General features: G+C 37.7%; 2 protein-coding genes across 15 annotated transcripts in view; both read left to right on the top strand.

The window, feature by feature from the left end:
• The first annotated feature begins 1930 nt into the window (after positions 1–1930).
• On the top strand, positions 1931–16797 carry LOC132116202 (la-related protein 4B-like). Of its 5 annotated transcripts, none has more exons than XM_059524882.1 (17): positions 1933–2404; positions 3892–4030; positions 8471–8618; positions 8712–8867; positions 9025–9106; positions 9551–9687; positions 9830–9933; positions 10018–10128; positions 10238–10291; positions 10420–10626; positions 10711–10817; positions 11853–12098; positions 12263–12308; positions 12484–12666; positions 12952–13115; positions 13408–13519; positions 14512–16797. In XM_059524882.1, the coding sequence occupies exons 2-17, from the start codon at positions 3944–3946 to the stop codon at positions 14755–14757; spliced, it is 2190 nt and encodes a 729-aa protein (XP_059380865.1). In that variant the 5' UTR covers positions 1933–2404; positions 3892–3943; the 3' UTR covers positions 14758–16797. The 5 variants fall into 5 exon arrangements, with proteins under 5 accessions (XP_059380868.1, XP_059380865.1, XP_059380864.1 ...); XM_059524881.1 differs by having other exon boundaries at positions 1934–2404; positions 12260–12308; XM_059524884.1 differs by having other exon boundaries at positions 1937–2404; positions 12985–13115.
• Positions 16798–17972: 1175 nt separating this feature from the next.
• Positions 17973–24458, top strand: part of LOC132116204 (disco-interacting protein 2 homolog C) — a 116363-nt gene continuing 109877 nt past the window's right edge. For all 10 annotated transcript variants that reach the window (XM_059524889.1, XM_059524891.1, XM_059524890.1 and 7 more), the window contains exon 1: positions 17973–18348. In XM_059524889.1, the coding sequence (XP_059380872.1) occupies positions 18270–18348 (79 nt within the window). In that variant the 5' untranslated portion in view covers positions 17973–18269. The remainder of the gene's footprint in view (positions 18349–24458) is intronic.

Genomic DNA, 24458 nt, shown 5'->3' on the forward strand with positions numbered 1-24458 from the left:
GTTATCTTTTGTGTCCCTCGTGGTCATATGTGTTACTGTAGGCATTTTTCCAAGCACATCAATAAAAATACAGTAAGTTAACTGTTTATTTTTCGTCGTTTTCTAAATGCAAATCCTCATTAGCCTGTGCCCGGTCTTTTCTTTTTATCTATTAATTATGCATATTTAAATTAATTAATAAATACATTTTGTATTCCCCACCTCCTCTCTCTATATTTTTGATTATGATATGTATAATATTTTATAATTAAGTAGGCTACGATGAAATTTATTGGGAAACATGGGAAAATGTATAGAATATTTGCATACAAAAATACAAATTCTATCATTTATTATACATGTATAAAAATAAAGATTATTAATAAAAAATAATCAGATAAATGTATGTATGTTTTTAAGTTTACACACAATTCCATGTATTATGTCACCTTTCAAGTCAGGTCACCTTTATTTAGGATATATAGTGCTTTATACAATACAGATCATCAAAGCAGCTTTACAGTGTTAAACAGGAAAATTATGTGATGATAATGCAAGAGACCAGTAGTAAAAAGTATATATTTATGCACAAAATTATAATTTTATTATTTTTATAACAGTGTTTTTCAACTGATTTGTCATGTTATTGAGGGTGCAAAAAACTGTGCATTTCTTCTATTGATGTCAAAAGATTTGACTGAATTAAATGATTTAAAATAGGGCCGCTAAACGATTAATCGCGATTAATCACATTCAAAATAAAAGTTTATGTTTACATACTACAAGTGTGTGTACTGTTTATATTTGTTATGCATATTTAATACACAAACATACATGTATATATTAAGGGAAAATATGTTAGCTTTATATATACAATATTTATATATAATATAAATTATATAAAAGTATAAATACACATACAAACAAACATTTTATAAAAATATACATATACATATATGTGTGTGTGTATTTATATATAGCCTACATAATAAATATGCACAGTACACACACATATAGTATGTAAACATAAACCTTTATTTTGAATGCGAATAATCTTGATTAATCATTTTGCATCCCTAATTTAAAACAACAACATCATATTAGCTAAGGATTAAGCAATATTTGGCCTTCAAACTGCACATATATCTGTCTCTGATCACTCATTGTGGTCTCTGTAGAGCCACTAAACCCATTCTAAACATAGATAAGCCTAAAATAGAATATTACGAAATGTTCTGACTATGGCATATTTAAAAGCTTTTCTCTTTTTCCTGGTTACCTCTCATTTCTCACTATTACACCTTTGTTCAGTCAGACAGACATTAATGGGATGGTGGACGGGTAAAAATATGTCAGTTTTTTATTAATGACTCTTCTTACACATTTTAATTCTTGCACTAAGAAGGTTTGAGAACAACAGCACATTCACATGAGATCAGAAATCCTTTTTTGGCCTTTATCAGTATCCGTAGTCCATCTCAACCAACCGAGAAATCTTGCAGATGAAACGGAAGCACAGAATCTTTTAATACAAGCCAGACCATCCACTCACACTCTCAGGAGTCGCAGTGAACATCCTGATTGGCTACATTCCTTATTAGATGTAGCGCTACCATTGCTGCCACCTTTACCATTTAAACATATGTACATATTATGCACCCAACATAATTTACAACACTGTAAAAAGGGTCTGTTATGATGAGTTCATGCACAAGTAGGTAATAAAAAAAAGTTCCTGTTTACATAAAAATGCAGTCACTCGCTTTAAATTTAAGCACCCTATGCCTTCATTCAGTACCATAACTACAAAAAAGTGTTTAACTTTTTAATCTTTTTGACGTCAGAGCACTCACAATTCGTTGTCTTATAGCGCCCCCTATCGACAGCGTTCATTGAACTGCAGCCAAACGCGGATAGAAGATACAGCCGTTGAGTTATTGAAAGGGCCGCAGTGGAGAGTGGGCGGGCTAGTCAATAAAGCTGCTCTGGGCGGGAGTTCGTGGTGCGGTTTGGCCGAGAGAGTGAAGCTCAACTCCGGACACAAATACACGGGGAGGGAAGAGGCGTGTGGCTCCGTTCCTCATCATATCGCAGTTTAAATAGCACGTAACGTCACAGTTGAAGTTAGTTGCGTTATTCGCACTGAGACTTAAGCCGTTTTGAAGAATAACACGCATTCACTCTCGGTGTTGTTACCATCTCGACAACAAACGTTAGCCAGTCACTTAAACATCACCAAACAGACCTTTAAAGTTCACTATCAGGCCTGATATCGAGGAGCTGGTGGTATTTGGAGGCTGTTAACGGTTTTGTGGTGGTTTGAACGTTTCCTGCACGGATTTGTGGATTTGTTTTCTAAGTTTTGTTCGTGGAAGTCAGACGCTCGGGCCGCAAACAGTCTCCCGTGCGCAGAGAGCAGAAACCGGTGAGTGGATACTCAGACGCGCGATCAACGCGCATATATAAGCACGCTTTTTATCCATGTATAGTTTTAGACAGTAATTTGATCGAAAAATGACTACGTGAAGTGTTTATTCGCCATTTGATGTTAGCAGCTTGAGCTAACTGTACAGGCTAGCTATATTCTCAATATCTGCCAGTCTTTAGCATGTAGCCTAACACAGACACTCTTATTGTTTCTCTGTTAAAATACGCTGTTTGATGGATGTTTGACACTTAATGTTTGGTAGTTGAAGATTTTAAGGATTTGAAAGTTTGTTTTGATATGTTCGTGTGCAGTTAACTTAATGGAGCAGGATAGTTTGGCTGGTTCAGCTAGCAGCTGTCTGTTTGTGGGTTTGGCCTGCAGCATTCATTTGCTTTGACATATGGATTGGGTTGATTTGACATCTCCAATACATTTATGTAACTTTCAGTAATGTTTTAGTTTGCATATGTTTTTTTACATGTCGTTTTATAACACATGCATTTAAATATTGGTAATTTTAAGTGGTTGCATTGCGATGCTGTCATGTTTACGTACTGTTATAATGTAAACATCTACCATGTGTCATTTGAAAGGACTGTCTTGAGTCAGCATTCGCATTTGACAGACCAAATGTATGTTTTTTTTATGTTAACACGATCAAGTAGGTATTAAATGCTTATGTTATATTTCCCTAGATGCGTAATTCAATTTTAAAGTACATTAAATGGTAGAATTATCTTATTTGGGATTTATATGCATTATTGATGTTTGTTTACATTCATGTGCCTATACAATATTTTATTATATTTTTGATTACATTACAGATGCTTTTTACTCAGTTTCTGTTTAAATGACTATGCAAGTGTTTTAAAGAATGGGTTTCTCATGAATGCAATCTTGCAGTCTGTTAAAGACCATAATCAATTTGAGATATCTGGTATTTCGAACCGTTTTCAGTAACAGACCGTTTTCAGCGTGTTAAGTGTTTGTAGGTTTTGATGAGGTCAGTTCATTCAGAGATGCTTTCCCCATTAGTTATATTGACCAGTCAGCTCTACTGTACAGATTGGGGGAGGGGGTCTCAAAAGGTTTAAGAATTTGTACCTGTTGTCAAAACTGTAAGTATAAAACAATAAGTTTATTTAAAAATTATAATGGAGTTAAGTTTTTTTTTTTTTAAATGACATAATATAAACAGTTGTGAATAACACGCATACGTGTGTGTGTGTGTATATATATATATGTATATGTGTGTTAATATAAAAAAATACTTTATAACTCATATGAAGTAATAAGTATAAATAAAATAAGTTTAATCAGTTGGTAATTTATTTTAATGAATAATGTGGTGTGAATATTGTTGAATTTTATAACATATTATTTGTAATGTTCCCATTTATAGATAACCTTGTATGTGTTGTCATTTCAGTTGATTTTGTAAAAGATTTGTACTTGATTTATTTCCATTGTTTTGTCATCCACAGTTCCCTGGTGGTCTGGAGAGCTCTGCGTTCGGAGCTAGAACCTGGACAGCTCATGACTTCAGACCAGGAAGGAAAAACTATCGTGGAGCCACAGGTGCAGCAGCCACAGGAAGCAAAGGAGAAAGACGTTCCCCTTTTGGTAAAGTACAACCTACATATAGTCTTTTGAAGTATGTTAAATAATTGTGATTAGGGAATAAAAACCTACTAGCGAAACAACTGAGACACCCCACCCAACTTTGGGCGTTGTGAAAGGGCTTAACAGGCGGTTGCGTGAACCACCCTTGAGTTTTGGGACCTTGCCAAGTTGCTGATCCCATTCATTCAGTGCAAGAGCAGCGTCCATTGAAGGACCAATCATTGGAGAGAGTTCAAATTTGAGTGATGGGCCCATGTGAGTCAGCTGTATAATTTTAAATGTGCTATTTTGGATCTGGGGAGGGGGTAAGCAGCCATAGCGTGCGCCTCTGTCTCTCTTTCTCTCTCCGAGGAGCTTGTGAGAGGAGCTAGTTTTTGTTCACTGGTTTGCATTGGTGTCCTATCACAAATTAAATTATGGGGTGTTGTTTCAGCAAAGAACTGAACCTTAACCTGGTCAGCGAGAGAACAAGTCTTCTTCAGGCAGCCATTCCCGAGGGCTCCACAGTGAAAGACGTCAGAGACTGCGCTTGGTCTGTCGCCGATTTGGCCAGCGAGAAGCCTTCTGACAATGGGAACGTGAACACTGCTTTAGATACCAGTTGTAATGCTTCCTCCACAAATTTGTCAGCAGGTCTCAACCTCATTAAAGAGGGCGGTGACAGTGTACAGGAAGGAATGTCATTTTGGGACCCACCTGTTGGCGATCCGCCTGTCCACGAGGCTGTGGTCCAGAAAGGAAATGCCAGTGAAATGGGGACAGAGGGCAGAGACAATTGCAAAATTAAGGAACCTGAAACATTGGATTCTGTGAAAAGGAGAATAGCTGAAAATGCCATAATGAGAGCAAAATGGTTTTGTGATGGTCAACAGGATTCCACAAAATTAACTAGATATGGCAAGAGTGAGAACACCACCTTTAGACGAAATACCCTGGGCAATAGTCCGTCATGCATTTTAAAAGATCAACACTCTGGTTTCTCCATTATTGCAAAAGAGGAACCAGTTAAGACCCTGTGGGATGTACAATCAAATCCTGTGTTCACTCCACAACATGTCAGCCCTCCATTCAATAAATACTCTAGGAGCTCAATAAATCTGGATGACTCAGAAGATGGAAATTCTGGACTGTTGATCACTGACCATGGCTTTAAAAAAGAACAGAGTTTCTATAGCATCTGCTTGATTGATTTGGAGGATCTCGGGAGCGAGTGTGGGCACCAGTCTGTGACAGAAGCTGACGCAGTCAGGTACGCAAATGCTCCAGCTGTCTCTGAAAAGGCTTTGTTTGATAATTCATTACTCCCGAAAGACCAAACAATATCGGATTCAGAGCCTTCACATGAAATTACAGCAACACAACAAACAGAAAAAGGTCCCTCAGAGACAGGGTCTTCGACAAGTCTACATGTAAATTTAGCACTTCAAAATGAAGAACATACACTCCCAGATCTTGTAAAACCATTTCCTGCTCAAGAAAATGAAAGGCCTTTATCCGAAAATGACGTTTTCACTCTTTGTACAGATATAGAGAACACACTTTCTCCCTCTATTGCTGTAGAGGACGTCATTGATCAACCCTCCCCAGATCTGCTGGCGCAAAATGGACAGATGTCTGTGTTGAAGTCAAGTACAGATACTGCATTGCCACAGGGGGAACCTGCTGACCTACTTAACAACCATGATCTTTATAGTAGCTTTGGTTATAAGGCCACAGATCTGAAGAGTGGTTCAGCTCAACTCAACATGCATTATGCTGTTTTTGAAGAATCTATGTTGAGACCGCAAGATCTGAGTGGTCCTCCAGATGAATTAGAATTGGAAACTCAATGCAAAAATGATGATAATAGAGAATCAATGAACCAAAAGGTGGAGAAGAAACCTATTTTGTCAGATAATATTGATTCCTTCACTTCTTCTCTTAGAAACACAGGAGATAGGTCTCCAAACCTTAACATAGCTATCATGGAATCAGATCAATGTGTTTCCAAGAAGACCCCGACTGAGAAGGTTCTCAAAAAAATGCCTCAAGCTTTCTCAGCTGTCAACACATCTGCATCAGTAAAGTTAGTTGAGACCGACAACCAAGCGTTCGCAAGGAAAGATGCCTCTGTAGAGATTGAAAATGTAAAGTTTTGCTCTGAAACCCCACTGACTTCTGATAAAGAAGACAACCAGTCAAAATCACCTTCCTGTTCTAGAGTTGGAGTTGAACCAAGGCAAATAGCAACACCAGACGAGGTCATTCTGAATCCTTGGCAGTGCAGTAAATTGCAAAGTGAACGCCAGACAAATGAATCTGACATGTTCAAGGATGCTGGTGCGCTTCAGCATTTGAGCAGTCCATCTCATGCACAAGATATTTGTTTAGATTTCACTTGTAATGCAAAAGAAGACAAAATGGACATGACTTTGAGTAAACACGTTTTCCCTTGCTGTGTTTTTTCCACTGACCAGACAAAGATTGTGTCAGAATGTGTCAGTCCAAACGGGGAACAGAATGTAGAACCAAATGCAAATTTTATAAATGCTGAACCATGTGACAAGAGTCCATCTCTCCTTCCTACAAATGCTTTTGTGAACTTTGAGCATCTGATTGAAGTCCCTGGTAAATCCGAAGAAGCTGATTATCACAATGTAAGTTCTTTGAGTTCTTCTGTTTCTGATGACATTCATACAAACTCAGTACCTATACCCAGTTCTGATTGTCCTGTTGAGAAAGATCTCTTCCAGAGCAATGCCACCTGGTTTGTAAACACATCAGACAATGATGTCTGTAATAAAGGACATCCAGAAAGCATTGCAGTGAGTTATTTAATACAGGTGGGTTTGGGAAGCGAACTGCCGGCAGCAGCACAAGAGCAAGTCATGGACAATGAAATTGGAGAGACTTGTTTACAGCATGATGAGAAGATGCATATTGCCAGCAAATGCTTCAGTGAGGATGAACAGAAGGCACTGGCTGAGATTTGTTTGTGTGCAGATGATGGTGAAACCGAAATGTCAGAACTTGAACCGCAGGGACTCGTACCGACTTTAGAGCTGCTTAATTGCCTAAATGATGGGAATAACAACAATGATTGTTTGAAATCTGTTTGTTCTGCTAGCAGTGATGTACAAACACTTTCTCAACCACCATGCCAACCTGAAGTTTTGGAGACATTTGATTGCTCTTCATTGTCAATAAACTGCACAAGGGAAAGCACTTGCCAATATTTGGACCCTTCTTCAGAGCATCTAGCCAGTGATATTCAGAGATCTTCAGTTACATCCATTCAGGACCGTGGAGACCCTTATGACATGGGGGAAATCAGAGATGTTGTTGACTGTGGCATTCCTCTCGTGAGTACTGCAAGACTATCACTTGAAACTGGAGATGCGCGGTCATGTGCTGTACAAGGCCATGGTAGTGATTATGCTTCCGTTGAGTGCTTGACAACTACCATGCCTCATGTTTCCCAACTTATAACAAGCAGTCTTGGAGCTCTTGACTTTGATCAGTCTGATTTGAAAGTCATTGCTGATGATATGAGTAAAGAAGTTTCTTATGTTAATACAGCAATTCCATTACCAGTAGAGCCTGACCAGGTTGATGTTTACGCCACCTTGCCATCTTACGAGATATATTTTCTCAATAAAGATCAATTCACGGTTCCTGTGCAGGTGGAAAACCCTCAGTGCTCGGATGAAAAGGAGGGAGAGCAAGGCATGCTGAATATGGTTTCAGACCTTCTTGGGAAATCAGAGTTGAGCGATGAGGTGGACTCTAGTCACTGCCTTCCGGTGTGGGCCAAAGAACCACATGTCCTGTTTTCTGATAACGCCAAAGCCTGTGCGTTGGTGTCAGCATGGGACAACGCTGTCTCTGAGGCAAGCCTTACAATGGCAAATGTTGAACGGGATGCTGAATCTGATTTCCAGACCTCTATGGGTTTCATTGCACCCTATCCTTATAACCTGTTAGCCACTGAAGGATCTTGTGTATGGGACTGGCAGAATGCTTATAGTGAACTTGTGAGTACTTCTCTAGCCTGCTTTAAGCTTAGTTATACAGTAGCTTTTAAAATATGGACTCTTTAGCCACTGTTAAGTGTATGAATTTTCAATGCATTGGATAACAAAAATATTAAACCAAATGACATATATTTAAAAAAATATATTTTATTTTTTATATTTTATTAGTAAATGAGGTTGCCATCTTGAAAAAAATATTAGTTTTAGTCCATTCTAAAAAAACAAACTCTAGCATCATTTGCTTGCAGATGTTACTTGGATTTTGTATTTTATGTAATGCCGTATATCCGTATTAAATGACCACTGACCATGATTTAGTTGCGTGACTGTAAAGGCATTGATTCAGCCCATGGTTGAACATGCTTTTGATTCATAATCATGTGCCCAATGGATAACCCATGTTTTTTTGTTTTTTTGTTTTTTTAAGGAATCCTCCAAGATCTCAGACCTCAATCCCAATGCAAAGGCATGGGCCAATAACATACCTAAACCGGAGGCCTCTGCTCCAACCTGCCCAGATTCTCAGCAGTCATGGGTAGAAGCGGCCGATGACCCATCAAACTGCATCTCAGGAGGTACACCTCCAAAAATGATTGTTCCTAAGTTAAATTGGTGTATACCATCCTTATCAGTCTAAAGAGGTTCTGATTTGTTTTTGTCCATGCAAGGTTATAACAACAGTGAAGACAAAGGGAACTGGAATGAGGAACAGCAGGTATCTACATCTGTAGAGCTGCCCTTTGCAGCACAGTCAGAATCAATGTACATGGGAAGCTCAGCCAGTGAGAAGGGCATTGTGTCAAACCAGAACACCAGTATGAAAGGTAATATCCTTTTGTTCATTGTTGTCAACCTACTCTTATTACAGTTGTTTACAGTCATGCATGTTTACTATGACACAAGTTGGCAAAATCATTCATTAAGAATGAATAAATATAGCATTGTTAAATATTTGATCATTTGTTTAATTCTTGTGTGCAGGGGTAGATGATTCAGACTCCTCCAGACAGCTCGAAGACCTTCGGGAACAGTTGAAGGCAACACTGGAGTTCTGCCTCTCTAGGTAATTACTAGCATCTTTCACAACTGATCACACTGAGTCAGCTTATTGATTTGTACCTGGTCCTGTTGGGTGCACTTACCAAAAGTTCACAGCTTTTTTTTAAATTTATTTTAAACATAACGTATCCTGACACGGTACCTTAAATCAAGAAGAGTGAATTTCAGACTGTTCTGTGTTAATAACTCATTGAGATGTTACACTTATGCAAATGCTTACAATAATTATTACAATAATCTTAGTTTTATAGCAAATGTAGGTTTGGATGTACACTACACTTTTGATCAATTTAATGCATTCTTGCTGAAGAAAATTTATTAATTTAAAACAATTTAATTAAAAATCATATTGACCCCAAACTTTTGAACTGTAGTGAATGTTCTTAAAAGCTTGAGGGTGTTGAGTCCGTGTAGGATTGATGGTGACCTGACTCTAATCCTTTTCCAGGGAGAATCTAGCCAATGACATGTACCTCATCTCACAAATGGATAGTGACCAGTATGTGCCAATAGTGACTTTGGCAAACCTTGATCAAATCAAGAAACTCACCACTGATGTGGATCTCATTGCAGACATCTTAAAAAGTGAGCCTAAAATCATCACCTTTGAACTTTAATGGGTCACAGTGTGGCTTTTTGTTTTAGACTCTTAAAATGGGTTTGGTTACACGTTTGGTTACACACAGCAGATGGGTCTGACATTTAATGATGCTTTTTGACTTACCAGCACTGCCTCTCGTTCAAGTGGACAAATGTGGAGAGAAAGTGCGGCCCAATCAAAACCGCTGCATCGTAATTCTCAGAGAGGTTCCCGAGGCCACTCCTCTGGAGGTATGCATCACTCTTATTCAGTTACATCTTTAATACTCTGAGTTAATGTTTGTGTTGTATGACATTTGGCTTTCATTTTTACAGGAAGTTGAAGCACTCTTTAAGAGCGATAACTTGCCCAAATTCATCAATTGTGAGTTTGCCTACAACGACAACTGGTTCATCACCTTTGAAACTGAGGCAGATGCTCAGCTGGTAAGTGTCTCCTTTATTGCCCCTGATTTGATCATCTCAGATTACCGCCTCAGGATTTTTAATAAGCTCTCTCCCTGTTACTAAATGTTGGCATGCATCACTCTTTCAGGCATATCAGTATCTCAGAGAAGAGGTGAAAACTTTTCAAGGGAAGCCGATAAAGGTAGAGGGCAATGCAGCATATGTGACATCACTGAAGGATATTTTGTGCTATTTTTAGTGACTCAAGGTTTCTCCCTTTCTCCACACTTTCAAATAAAGTTCTTGTGTCCATCTACAAATGTACTCTAGGCAAGAATAAAGGCCAAGGCCATTGCCGTCAATACCTTTGTGCCAAAGAATGGGTATCGGCCAGGGGATGTGTCCTCAAATGTCCAACAGCGCTACACCCCTTACTACATCCCACCTGTGTATGGAGCACAGCAACAGTTTCCTCTTTACAGACTGGTGACGCCTCAGGGCTGGTCAGCTACGCAGAGCTACCTGGACCCTGCTCTTGTAAGTCCCATTTGTCCTGTTTGGCTCTGAGGAATATCTGAGTGGTGTCTGGGGAGGTACTAATCAGGTGTTGTCAACCAACAGGTTACTCCATTTCCCAGCCCTGCGTTCATTAATGGCTTCGCTGGTTCTCCAACGTTTAAATCCGCAACATCTCCACTAAATATGCGCCAATATTCACCTCGAACCAGGTATTTTTGTTACAGTGAAAACATCTGATATACATTTACACTACCAGTTTAAAGAAAGAAATTAATACTTTTCAGCATGGATGTTTTAAATTGACCAAGAGTGACAGTAAATAATTTTTTAATTTGACAAGATTTCTATCCCAAATAAATCAGGGCTGGGCAACTTCAGTCCTGGAGGGCAAATGTCTTCATACGACCACGATATGAGACATTTTATTTCATGATATTTAAATGATATATATCTGAAGTGTTTATTTGCAAAAACGGATAACTTTTTATTTAATTTATTTTTTTAACTCCTTTAAAATAACCTTGATTAAGATTAGTTGGAATGCACAATGAAAATACATGATTTGCCGATTTTGTTTAGTTTTTGTAATACAGTAGGTTTAACCTGTATACATTTAACATATTTTGTTGTTTGATTAACATTTGAGAGAGACATGTATTTAGGCTGCTATCCCTTTAAGACCAAATTAATGTAATATACTGACAGACATCCGGTTTTCACCCACCTGTTTGTTTTCTTAAGCCATAACCGACTGTATTTACATGAGATACTCCACACGATGAACATTTTGACAGCTGTGTGTGTATTTGACGATTAAGGCACAAGGAGAGCTGATTGCAGAACTGGGTTTCCGTGGATTCCGCCTATCTATCCCACCTTTTCTTCCTGAATGTTAATTCGAAAACAAATTGTGATTGGATGGTTATTTTGTTCTATGACAAGCTCAGTTACCTTTGATAAGGCTGTTCTCGCATGACAGAACACTTCCACTACTTGCCTTTTATCACCCAGTCATAAAGAATTTTCGAAATACGGGACAAAACACGACTTTTTCAAAATAAGTCAGGACACTAAAAATAGAGCTGAAAAACAGGACGTCTGGTCATCTTATTTCTAAACGATCATGTGACCCGAAGACTGGAATAATGATGCTGAAAATTCAGCTTTGCATCACAGGAATAAATTACTCTTCAAAATATATTAAAATAGAAAACAGCTGTGTAACAATTCTTTCATTCAAACAGGAACCACAACAAAACACACATTCGACTCACTACAGAACGTGGAACCACTCTGCTGGAAAACCCTGCTGCTTTCTCTACTTTCCCTTCGGAGAGAGTTCCCAATGGGACGCGTCCTCCACAGGCTCATCACCTGGGTAGCCGACCTCGACTACCCAGCGGTCTGTGTTATCCACGCCGGGACCAGGTTGGAAGTGGACGAATGGAAGTGAATGGAGCCGATTATTCTCTGAACGCAGGCCGTGGAAGGTAATGCTGCACATCTGCACCGGCTGTTTATTAATTTCATAAATATTTTCATAATACCATATCCAAACTGGGGAAAAAAGCTCATAGAGTTCTGTTTCCTTAAGAAATGGTGGTCATATTTTCCATGTAGTTTGTTTGATTTGTTTTTTGTTTCTTTGAAGAAGGGGCGGCTATGGATACAGGAAAAGAAGAGATGACAACAAGTTTCCAGTATGTCATTTGCTTTGTTTCAACAAACACTGCATATACAAATGTTTTGTTGAGTTTTACTTCTGTTATGATGGGTTAGATAACAAAAGTTAGTCAGAGTTAAAAATAAATGTGCCAATGCAGGCTCAATTTGTTGTCCACATTTCAACACTTTTTCTCAATCTGTGTTTAACAGAGAGCAGCAACACCGTCGCCCCCTCCTGTTCAGGAGCGTACTCCCTCCCCCAGCTTTGAGCTGGGTCTGTCCAGCTTCCCTCCTCTGCCTGGAGCCGCAGGAAATCTAAAACCTGAAGTAAAAACTGAAAACAGCCTTGACAACCGACTGTCTGACATTGTCTCCGGAGCAGTTAAAGACAAGGTTGACTTACATTCTGTCTTTCATGAGTGTCTTTTGTGTTCGAGTGCTGCACTTTAAAAAAGGAAGAGGAAAAACATTTCGGACTTATATTTGCGAATTGTAGAGAATTTACCAAATGCTCTTGGTTTTTAAATATTAACTCGTACCAGGTTCAAAGCAGACCTTGCTGTCAGTCATAACCATGACAAGTCCTTGGGTGTTTTGAATGTTGTAGAGTGAGTAAGTGTGTGTGTGTGTGTTCCTGCTGTCCAGCTGTTATGTTTGTTCATGCTGTCCTTGCCGTAGGAGTTTCACAGAGACTCCTTTGTCTCTTCACAGCCTCTAAATAAGGATGTGGTCACCAGCCGCGTGATATCAGGGACCCCCAAAGAATCTGTGCAGGCTTCTCCTGCTCCTGCTGCTCAGACCACAGTGGACCACCAACACTCACCCTCTCCAACCGTTACAAAGTGGGTTTTCTTATTCTGAGTAACTAATCAATACATGTGACAAATCGGTTTCCACTTAAAGGTGTTGGAAGTGATTTCAGATGTTAACTTTTTTTGGCATTTCAGCCATGTGTTCTTTCAAAAAGTGTACTGTCAGAAAACAATAAATAAATAAATAATTCACTGGCTTATATAATCATAATATTAGTCAAAGTTAAGTCATTTTACATAAGTGTACTTCTGGGGGAAATATGAAATGTTGGAAAACTGTAGAAAATGACATTGTAATATATGGACTGCTTGTATGTTTCAGACCGACAACTGTAGAAAAACCTAAAGAGATGCAGACACCTGCAGAGAAATGCTCCGAGACACCCGCTGCTAAAACCGTACCACTGAGCAATCCAGTATCGGTAAGTGTCCAGGTAGCCTCGCCATGTGGAATCACACCTTTTAGTAATTTACTGAAGCAAAAACTTTTTTTTTTATAGCAGAATATTCAGGTTTATGTAATCATATGTTTAGTTGAGTGTTAGGAGACCAAGTGGTACAGTTGGTGGACAACGCTGAGCTGTTTTACCATGATTTAAATTTCTATGGTAGAAACAAGCTCTGATTGTGGCTAGTGCAGTGTTTTTATTTATTTTTTATTTTTATTTTTTTTAAACCAGGTTTTCAGCAGTTAAACAAATGTAAAAGATGAAGTTAGAAAAACCTCACCTGTTTTGTGGGTTGTACAGAAATGCATATCATATGGAACTATTGCGCTCTTGCATCAGTTCCTTCAGCACTTTGTAATTGGCTCAAACTCTTTGACAGCTTATATATGCTAAAGTTCAAAAGTCCAGGGTCAGTAATTTTGTTATTTATTTTTTGAAAGAAGTGAATACTTTTATTTAGCCAAGACACATTAAATTGATCAAAGCTGAAAGTAAAACATTCATAAATATCTATAATTTCTAAATATTTCTTTTTCAAATAAATTATGTTCTTTTGAAATTTCTACCCATCAGAATTCTGGAAAAATGTATCGCAGTTTTCACAAAAATATAAAGCAGCACAACTGTTTTCAACATTGATGATGACAATACATTTTTCTTGAGCATAAAATCAGTATATTATGAGAAAAACTGAGGACTGGAGGTAATGGCTGATTAATATTCAGCTTTGCCATCACAGGAATACATTTTAAAACAGAACATTTGAAAATATTACTGCATTTTTATTTATTTTAATTAAATAAATTCAGCCTTACTGAGCAAAAGAGACTTCTAGATAAAAGATCCTGTACTTGTTCTTTCATGTACAAAGATGGTTTAAAGCCTCTTGTTATGCTACATTCTGAATGCAAAGAATTATATTATGAATTACATTTCACAATGCAATAATGCATAATCAATAACCTGTGTTTAACCAGGAGCCCCGGAAGCCTAGCTATGCAGAGATCTGTCAGAGGATAAGGGATGCACCAACACAGCAGCCATCAGCAGATCCCCGGCCTCTCAGCTCCACCGCTGAAGACATCAAGACTTCTGACTCGGCAGAACGCAGATGCAGAGAATCAGCGCCCGCACCTGCCAAATCTGCAGCGACCACTTGTCCCAGAGAGACCGTGAAACCTCCTCAGAGCGGCGGCACGACAGCTTCCTTCCACCAATCCTGAGGGCCTCGTCTTTGCTTCCAGGACCGAAAACTTTTGTCAGGGCTGCTCAAAAAAACAAAACAAAAACAAAAAACAAGTCCCTCTTATCTCACGGTCTCTGTGAGCGCACACACACACAGACAGACAGCTTGTCACTGGAATCAGGGCCTACAGACAAAAGCACTTGTGTGCATAAGGGTTCTCTGAATATTTTTGTTGTCCTTTGTTGTTTTGTTTTTCTATTATAAGATCTTTTGTTGTTTTCCAAGGAAAATGGGATTAATGAACCAGCATCAGTTGGAGATTAACTATTTAAAAACATTGTCAGAGCTCACCTTTATTTTAGGGTTAAATCTTCAAGTAGTGCTGTTGGAAGGAAATACTGATTTAGTTTTTTTGAATAGCGCTGATCCTGAAACACTTTATTTTTGTGTTTTCTTTCCTTTTTTTTAAAACTGATATGTATATAATTTTGCTAACTTTGAGTGTCTTGGTGCCGATGCGATTCTGAATCTCGACGGCCCCAGCCATTACTGCATGAGTGAGACTTTCGTGTAAATCTGTTTTGTTCCGTTTTTATGTTTGGATGTTCCAGCACTGGAGTGACTGTTTTGTTCATTGTGTTTTTTTTTTTTGTTTCTTTTTTTTGAGCTCTGAATTATTTTTTTACATGCTAATCCTCTATCAAAGTGTACTGATGTGATATTGTAGCAGGTGTATGTATACCTGTTCTTGTGTGCATGCTTTCTTTTACGTTTTCTTCTTTTCTTTTTAACTTTTTAATGGCACACATTGGTTTGCTGTATCATTTCTTTTCTGTTTTTCCCTACTCGTCAATAGTGTGGGAAGAATCTGCTCTGATGTCTCTTCATTCAATTCTGGAAGATCTGTACACTGCAAAGTCCTCAGGTTGCAAGGGGTGAAGTGTTCATGTGCCTAGTCTGCTGTGATCTCAATGATAGATGGCTATATTATTTGCTTCTTAGCTCTGTTTGTTACCCCAGTGTGGTGCTATGGTTCGTCACATGGTTACTTTGGTGCTTTTATCTGTAGAAATGAAGGGAAAGACACTGACATGCACCAACGTCTATCGTATGACCTTCACCGATTCGCTTTCATATCACCACAACTATACGAGTGGGATTGTGTACATTTTATATAGTGACGTATACATCAAGAGCTAAAAGATCTGAGCCTTCAGCACACATGGACCAGCGCTGTTTTGTGGGGTTTCTCCTTTATGCAGACTTTGCGTTCCAGTGTCCCTCTCGGTCATACTGTTCATTAGTTAAGTTCATTGGTTCTCGTTGGAGTTAGAAATCGTCTTGGGCCGAGCAAGACAGTCCGTTTTTTGTTGTTGTTTTTTTTTTTAATGTCTTCCTGCAGCGTGGGGCACGTGCAGAATGCTTTGAGATGTTCGTCATGGCGTATGTTGTTTATATTCTCTTGTATTTTCCCTGTGAGTGTTTTTTTTTTTTCTTGGTTAATCAAAAAAGAAAAGAAAAGTCTTTGTTGATTTTTCTGACATCCTGAATGCAACTGATCATTTTTCCATCAATAAATGAAGCATACCATGGGTAACGTAATGAAGGTTTCATTACATTAACCTTTAAGATGTTCAAAAAAAAGAAACAAATTAAAAAGAAACATCACATATAAATTAACAGTGTTTGAAAACTTGAATTTTATTTAAACTTGAAAAAAAAAAAGTCTCTGCCTTAACTTTTTAGATGAGAGTTTGGAGGTTTTTTGTTTGTCGTTTTCTTTCTTTCAGTTCCCAAAGTGTAGAAAAAAGGATGATGTGGTTGAGGCGTCACGAAGCCTTCGTCACTACATTTGTGTAGCACAATACTTTTGGGATTGAGGTGGGATTCTCGTTTTGTTTTGTTCTCCTCTGTGTAAATGCTTGTAGTCTAAACTGTAGTACATGTATACACTCGGATGTGTGTGCTTTCTCTGTACAGATGTAAATAATTGGAAAATGTTAAAATGGTACCCTAAAATTGGTTATGAGAAAATGTATGGGGAAAAAAAATAAATAAATGTTAATGAGAAATTTTATGTTTGTTAAGTAGGCTTGGTTATTATTCTCAATGTTGGCATAATCTTGTGGTCACCAACAGTATGACCACAAGGTGGCATAATATAAGCAGTGATACTTTATGGAGATATTGTGTTAAAGCTTCAGAACCAGCAGGCCTATCAGCACAAGAATAAAAGATCTCCAGGTTTCAAAGATCTCCTGTATTTCAGTATCAGTCTAAACTCCCGAACACGTAAAATATTAATGCATAACTATCAGTATGTAGACAATATTCTATTAGAAATTATATTATCAGCAAAACAATTTGAGATAAATAGCAAAATGCACACGTATATTTTAGTGTTTGGTTTGTCACCTTGGTTTATTTGAAACCGCACTTAAGCTTAATGAACTCTACTAGTTTGTATAAAACTTGATCATATTATCCAGCATCTCCTGCTTCAACTGAAGCAAGAGCTTCTGACCATTTTTGCAGAGTCACATGATTTATGTCATATTGTCTGATTGGTAAAAACAGTGCAGATTTCTTATTTCAAATTTCTTCTGCATTTGACATAATTTACAATTTAATTTTTGTGTATCCTTAGCACTGTATTTCAATATTACAGATATTCCTAAAAACTATTAAAGAAAATATTAAAATCCTTTTTTTTATGTGAGCTCAAATATTAGGACATTAACTTTTTTGAATACAGAACAATTATTGCTATATACACTATTGTTCAAAAGATTGGGGTTGGTAAGATTTTCAAATCTCATTTACATTTATTTATTGAAATCAAGGACACATTTATTTGACCAGAAATACAGTGAAATAAATACTAAATGTAAACTATAAAATAAAAAGTTAAATATATATATATATATATATATATATTACAACTCAAAACTCAAATAAATGTTTGAATATATTTAAAATGTAATTTATATCTGTAATTTATTATTTTTGCTAAGAACAGAGTTTTTTTTCAAATGTACTGTCACTTAATCAATTTAAATCCAAGTTGATTCTTTTTAACATATTTTATTTACGTTCATGTTTATTCATTTAAACAGATATAAATGTAACCTGAACAGGTATTGTCATTATGAAATGATTATTTATGGAAATATAAACAGAGTCGTTCTGTCGCCCCCCAGCGGCTTTAGAAATCACAATCTCCTTGCGTCATGAGAGAGTGACAGAGAGAAAGAGAGGGAGAGGGGCTGGAGAGACGAACACACACACACACACACACCGCTCCGAGAGGAGAGCCTCAGCGCACTGACAGTCCACATCTTACACTGTTGACTCTAACGGCGGAGTCTCTCAGATATGGCGGGGCTTCGTTGAGAGGGACAGAAAATCTCCGAGCACCGAGCACTTCGTTCCTGGACACGCGTCTCCCGCAGCCCTCCTTATGCACCGCTGCGACGCGGAGAAACGGCAGCAGCGCTGAAAGAGTCGAAGAAAGAGGACGAGAGTGATTTTTACCCCCTTGAACGGACAATGGCGGACCGTGATGCGCTGCCCCTTCCATTGGAAGTGCGGGCCAGATTGGCTGAGCTGGAGCTGGAGCTATCTGAAGGTATGATTGACATTATAAATGACTTATTTCGTTCGACAATACGGTTGTTGCGGAGGATATGTTAACGGCCCCCTCCTCTCATCTCCTCCTCCTCCCACCCCAAATCCCACCACCATACCAACACAACCAGCACCAGATGTTGGAGCCAATTATTATCCCCGCAGCAGCGCTGAGGTTGTGTTCAGAAAGCCGTTCGTTTGTTGTAACTCCCGCCGCATTTTATTTTTTACAATGTATCTATTTGACCTTGAGGAAACCATTCAAAGACTTCAGAATTGATTTTTTTTTCCGTTAGGATTTTGAAAATGCGTGTCCCTAGAGACCACAGTCAAAATACCGCCGTGGAACCTTCCTGTACTCGGTGATATTTTTGAATTTCTGTGGCTGTGTTGTTATTTATGCCAGTGTAATGTCTTCAGTACACCAGCAGTTAGGTAAATAAGCAGTTCCCCACAATTGCATCGCCAAATATGACATCTTTACACTGCAAAAGCTGCATCTGAAGCTGCATTTATACCACAAAAAGATGCTGCTTAAATTAATTTCATACAGGATATCATACATATAATAATTAGATATTAATAGAATTTTGGCTTTAAATTTGGAATTATGAATGTAGAAACATCAAATAATGGATGTCTGAAAATATGTAGTATGTCAGCATGTCATGACAGCAACAAAGTTTCATTCTGTCTGATGCCACGTTTATATTATTTTTCTTATGACTCATACTGTAGCCTATATTTCTGTTTAGATGCCGAATAACCCCAAACTTTTCTAATTATAGTTTTCTGTTTCCATTTCTATTTTCTAACCAGATTTTTCATTGCATTTCAAACAAAAAAAACACATAATGCAAATATACAGGAATTTCCCCCAAATTTTCATTTATTAGACTACAACATTAAAAACAATTTAAAACATATATATATATATATATATATATATATATATATAATGTGTGTAATAATTCATATAATAACTATGCATATTTAGTCAACAACATATATATATATATACTAGTTTGAGATGGGCTGTTAATTGTTCATTTACCAATACTTGGATCGTCATTGGTCATTGGATGTTTAACATTGGGTCTACTAATAAATTGTTAGTTAGGGGAAAATAAATGAATGGTATCAGTATTGGCCAAACCAGTTATTAGTGGCTCAAAGCTGGTAATTTTATTATGGCTTTTAATGCAGCACTATGTGATTTGGTGTCATCCAGAAACACAGGCATGTAATATTTGTATCGTGTATCATGATGAGATTCTTGGAATCTTACATAAGCAAACAGAATTGAGTTGAACTGTTTGCTAATGTTCCTTTTCCCCGTTTAATTCTAGCACCTGGTGGTCCTTTGTAATATGTGTTTGTGTGTGTGTGGCATGTGCGATTGTCTGCTGTGTGTAGATCTGAACCATTTAAGGCGATAAGTGCTCGTGCATTTGTTAACCCTGCCTCAAAGTTTTAGCAGACAGCAGGCCTGCACCAACTAGTGTAGTGAAAAACAGCATCATTTTATATTAAAAAAATGACATGTCAGTGGGATTATTGGGCAGATAAATCACATCTATTCTTTGTTTAGTGTTAAATCATGTTTAGTGTTAAATTACAGAAATCATTTTGGGTTCTAAACTGTCTTTTACATGTCAAGAGTTGGTGTATCAGTAACTATAAAAAAGTTACATTACAAACCTGCTTAAAACATCTGAAACCAGCTTAATTAAGTTTGCTGGTTTTAGAGGGATTTTGAAAGCTGTCTAGCTGAGAGACCAGCTGAAAACCAGCTTAAAACTATTTTAGAATAGCAGACCAAGCTGTTTTAAATGAACATTTCCAGCTGCTAAATTAACAGACATTCGTGAAAATTAGTCGTGTTTGCCTAAAGAGGTAGCCAAAGCAACAGCTGCTTGAGTGTTTATTATGGGATGGTAATTCGATAAAACAAAAGTCATGTCATTATTTGTCACTTTAGTCTAAATTTACATAACAGGTATGTCAAAAACGTAAAACGTTTAGTTCATGGTTTGCGCAAAAGTCACACTCTAAAGTAGATTATGTAAACTAGTCCTTCATTTCTGAAAGCCATTTTTAATTCGATTTTTCTGGTTTTGTAGTTGTAAACAGCTCTAGAATGGCAGTGTGTGTTATTTTGAATGTTCAAATGGCAAACACCTCCTTTGCGTTCTATTCAGAGCCAAACGTAATTTCAGTCATACTTCACTTAAAGATGATCACAGGCTGCTCAGTCTGCAAGTGGACACGAGTATTTTTAGCCGCCCTTCAAGCTTCGTTAGCCTTAATCAGCTCGTTTTGCATTTAAACGTTTTGCCTCACTTTATGATTGTGGTGGAGGGGATTATTCTGGCTCGGTTCCTTCTTTCTGCAGCACTGTATGATTACTCTGAACCTCTGCTTGTGTTGGTGTTTGTCTTTGTAGAAATAAGATGCTCCCTTGCCATTCCAGCTTAGCTTGTGATGCTGTTTAACACTGCGCTCATGGAGAGGTGATTATCTCAGTGTGTTGGCACTGGATGAAAGGCCTGGAAATTGCCGAACGTCTGTTTGCTGACCTATAATGCCCTTAAGGACAATATTGTGTTTGTAGCGTTGGTTTACAATGTAACAAATGTATTGTATGTTTCGCTGCCTCCATTTGTAACTCAAACCCCGTTTTATTAATGCTATGCATGTTTTACATTAGGTTTGTTCACGTTGATTTTGAGTAACATGGTTTGGAAATCATCCCCAGATTGTCGAGAGTTTCCCTCAGTGGTCTTCTGTCTATGTTGGCAGACTCTTAATGGATACTGATTCTTCAAACTCAGTATTAGTCTGGTTCATGCCAAATAAAGGATGAATGGATCTCATTTCACCCTCAGGATAACACTGTTAGTAAGTTAAAAGGTTAAGTTGTTAAACAGGGGTCATGCTGGCTGTGGAAGAAAAGAACCCCTATCTGACCCTGATTTGAGGACATGCCTGTTGAGAATGTCAGCACAAATGACTATATCTGTATGTGAAGATGTTTTATTATGTTTTGTTTATTGATATCATTTTGCACCCTTGACTTTAATATTCATAGATTTTATGTAACTTAGGAATGTTTCATCACAAAAGTCAAGATCTTTCTCCAAAGAACCAAGTTTTCTTTACAAACATAGTAGAAATAGTTTATTAGTATCAGGTAGTATAAGTACAAGTAATATAAGTATGTGTGTGTGTGTGTGTGTGTGTGTGTGTGTACAGAAGTTCAGAAGTTAGGGGTCGTAATGCTTTTATCCACCAAGGACGAATTGATCAAAAGTAAACAACGGCTTTTAATGTCACAACAGGTTTCTATTTCAAATAAATGCTTTTCTTTTGAAGAAATTCATCAAAGAATCCTGGAAACAGTGTGTTATGAATTTCACAAAAATATTAAGCAGCAACTGTTTTAACATTGATAATAATAATGTTTCTTGAGCACCTAATCAGCAAATTAGAATGATCATGTGACACTGATGACTGGATTAATGGCTGCTAAATTCAGCTTTGCCATTAGTGGAATTAATTACATTTTAATATATGTTAAAATAGGGGGGATATATTTAAATATTTTATTCTGAAGTCTAAAGGAGCTGGATCTTTAGAGTATTTAGTCAGTGTTCCTGTATGGCAAATGCAGAAGAGAGAGGAAGTGATGGAATGTTGTGAGGTATGTGAGGGGCTCTGATGAGAGCTGACAGGGGCTGTGCTGTGGGGTCGAGGCGCCGCGTGCGGTGGAAGATAGCGGTGCTGAGGTTGTGTCACTGCCAGTCACCTGTGCTTGGACATGGGGAGATCATGACATTTGCCAAATGCCATAAATTATTCGTAAGCTGCACCAGACAGATGGCATCTCACTGCTTTACCAACAGTTTTAATTCTATATTTGTCTTTGCTAGCTTTTGGTTGATTTTGTGAAGGTTTAGTAGGGAATGTATGGTTTGTTTACCTATAGAAGCTATTAACAGATACTGTAGCTGACATCATTTCCTCTCTCCATCTCTTTAGTCTCTGTGGGAGCAAATACCACGAGTCCCGGTTTTCCCCCACTCCCAGTATTCCATTGAAAAATGAATATTAAACAGCACTTCCCTGTTTACGGCATCACATCCTTGTATATCTCACTTTCTCATGATCCAATGTAAGTTAATAAACTAAAACATGCCTTATACAACATCCTGATACATTACAATATTGATTTGTTTTAGAGCTTTGAAAATGTGCTTAGGTCACAATGCAGGCTTCGTTTCCTTCATTACTTCAAGACTCTTTCTTGACAGGTTTCATGAGATTAGACACCATCTAAGAAAGCGAACTTGGACTTGCATCATCATGAAGCGTGATAAAGGAGATCTATTACTGCAAATCTCCTTTGACTGCTGTTAGACTTGTGGGATTATGTCATCCGACTGACCTCCAAACTGCTTATCCGCCACTTTCATCCAATCACTGTTGTCCGTTGACCCTGTGACCCCCCTCCCCACTCAAAGCAGATGTTAAGATCTAATTGAGAGGACTAGTCAAACAAAGTTGTTTTTCTTTGTCTAAACAAACATATAGTATTTCACAAGCTTGTACAAATTGCAGTCGCACAAGAGACTTGGAAATCTTGTTAGCATATGTTTCATATGCTCTACTTTCTAATAACCTTAACAATATGATACCGAGACTAGAGTTACACAAGTTCTGTACATGCCTATACACTTCCAGTTTCCCACATGTTATGCATGTCATTTTTCTCGTTGTAGTAGTTGTTGTTGTTGTCTCTGTTGGAAGAGTGTCATCGGATGCCTACAAAATAATCTTGCAACATCAGTCCGATGTGGCATAACTGGAGCCATCGATGTTGAGGGAGACGTATGGACAAGCTCAAACTGTTCCATTTCATTCCAGTCCAAGCTTAAACTGCTTGATTTTATTCATAGACTGAGACTCACAGACACTTAATAAACGTTCAAATTTGAACCATTTATTTTTGTGGAAGCCACTTATTGCCTTATGAAAGGTAGTAAACAATTTCACACCTTGTCGACTTGCTCCACAGCTTCAGTGAAGCTAAATCTGTTCCTGCTCTTGGAGGACATTTCTTATACAGGGAATTGAGTGCATATTTTTTACTGTATGACTGTGTAACTTGTAAATGCTGCATTTGTAACCAAGCCCTCATTCGTCATGAACACAGCTGCTTCAAAGAGCGCCTGTTTGACCTGCTGACCGCTTTGCAACCACATCCGGCTCATGCTGACCTTTAACCCCATCATTAAGCGAAAGGTGTAAGCTCATTTCCTCCAAACCTGCCGCCTGTCCCGATTAGAGAAAAAGTAAAGGAAATAGGAAGGGAAATACCTGGTGTTTCGTTTGTTCCCGAAATAACATTTGCTTCTTTGTAGCAGCTGAAAGCGTGTAACTAGGGCATTGTTTCTTTTTCCATTTCCAAACACCCCATTTTATTTTTACCCAAACTTCTTCCAAATTCCTTAAAAAAATTTCTGCGTTCTGTTTTTTTTCCCATTTTAATTGTTCTAGACTCTGTTTTAAAGGGGTGCTATTATGCTTTTTCACTTTTTGAATTTTAGTCAGTGTGTACTAGTGACTAATTTTAAGTTATGTTTGGGCAAAAAAAGATCTACAAAGTTACAAATCTCAAAGTCCACTCCAAAGGGAGATTTAAAAAAAAATCCCTTTTCAAGAACTACAACGTTGTTTTCTGGGTTTGTGATGTCACAAAGTGGCCCATTAGAATATAATTAAAATTATTCCCGCTTATGGTAATTTAAATGGTTGGAGGGTGGGGAATACATTTTTAAAATACATGAAATACATTTTTATAAAATCAATTAAATAGAGATGCTTTTGATTATTACAATATAATGAAACCATTAAAATGGAATCCAGAAAAATAATGAAAATCACAGTATTTGGCAAAAAAATAAAAATGAAACAAAACTGAAAAACGCATTATTTTGAACATAGTTTACATTATTACAATACCTTTCTTCCCAGTCTGGCACAAATGGCTCAATTAGTTCCGGGTTTGGTGACACCCCACCTTCCAAAAAACAAAATGCGTTCTGATTG

This window comes from Carassius carassius, chromosome 35, assembly GCF_963082965.1.
Source record: "Carassius carassius chromosome 35, fCarCar2.1, whole genome shotgun sequence".
Taxonomy (NCBI): domain Eukaryota; kingdom Metazoa; phylum Chordata; class Actinopteri; order Cypriniformes; family Cyprinidae; genus Carassius; species Carassius carassius.

What these genes read in the sequence shown, in the direction of transcription:
- LOC132116202 (XM_059524881.1), top strand. Translation starts at nt 3,944, where the DNA reads ATGACTTCAGACCAGGAAGGAAAAACTATCGTGGAGCCACAGGTGCAG. An exon ending in CCAGAACACCAGTATGAAAG is followed by an intron (nt 8,868 to 9,024) that starts GTAATATCCTTT and finishes TCTTGTGTGCAG; the next exon opens with GGGTAGATGATTCAGACTCC. An exon ending in CCGGAGCAGTTAAAGACAAG is followed by an intron (nt 12,667 to 12,951) that starts GTTGACTTACAT and finishes TCCTTGCCGTAG; the next exon opens with GAGTTTCACAGAGACTCCTT.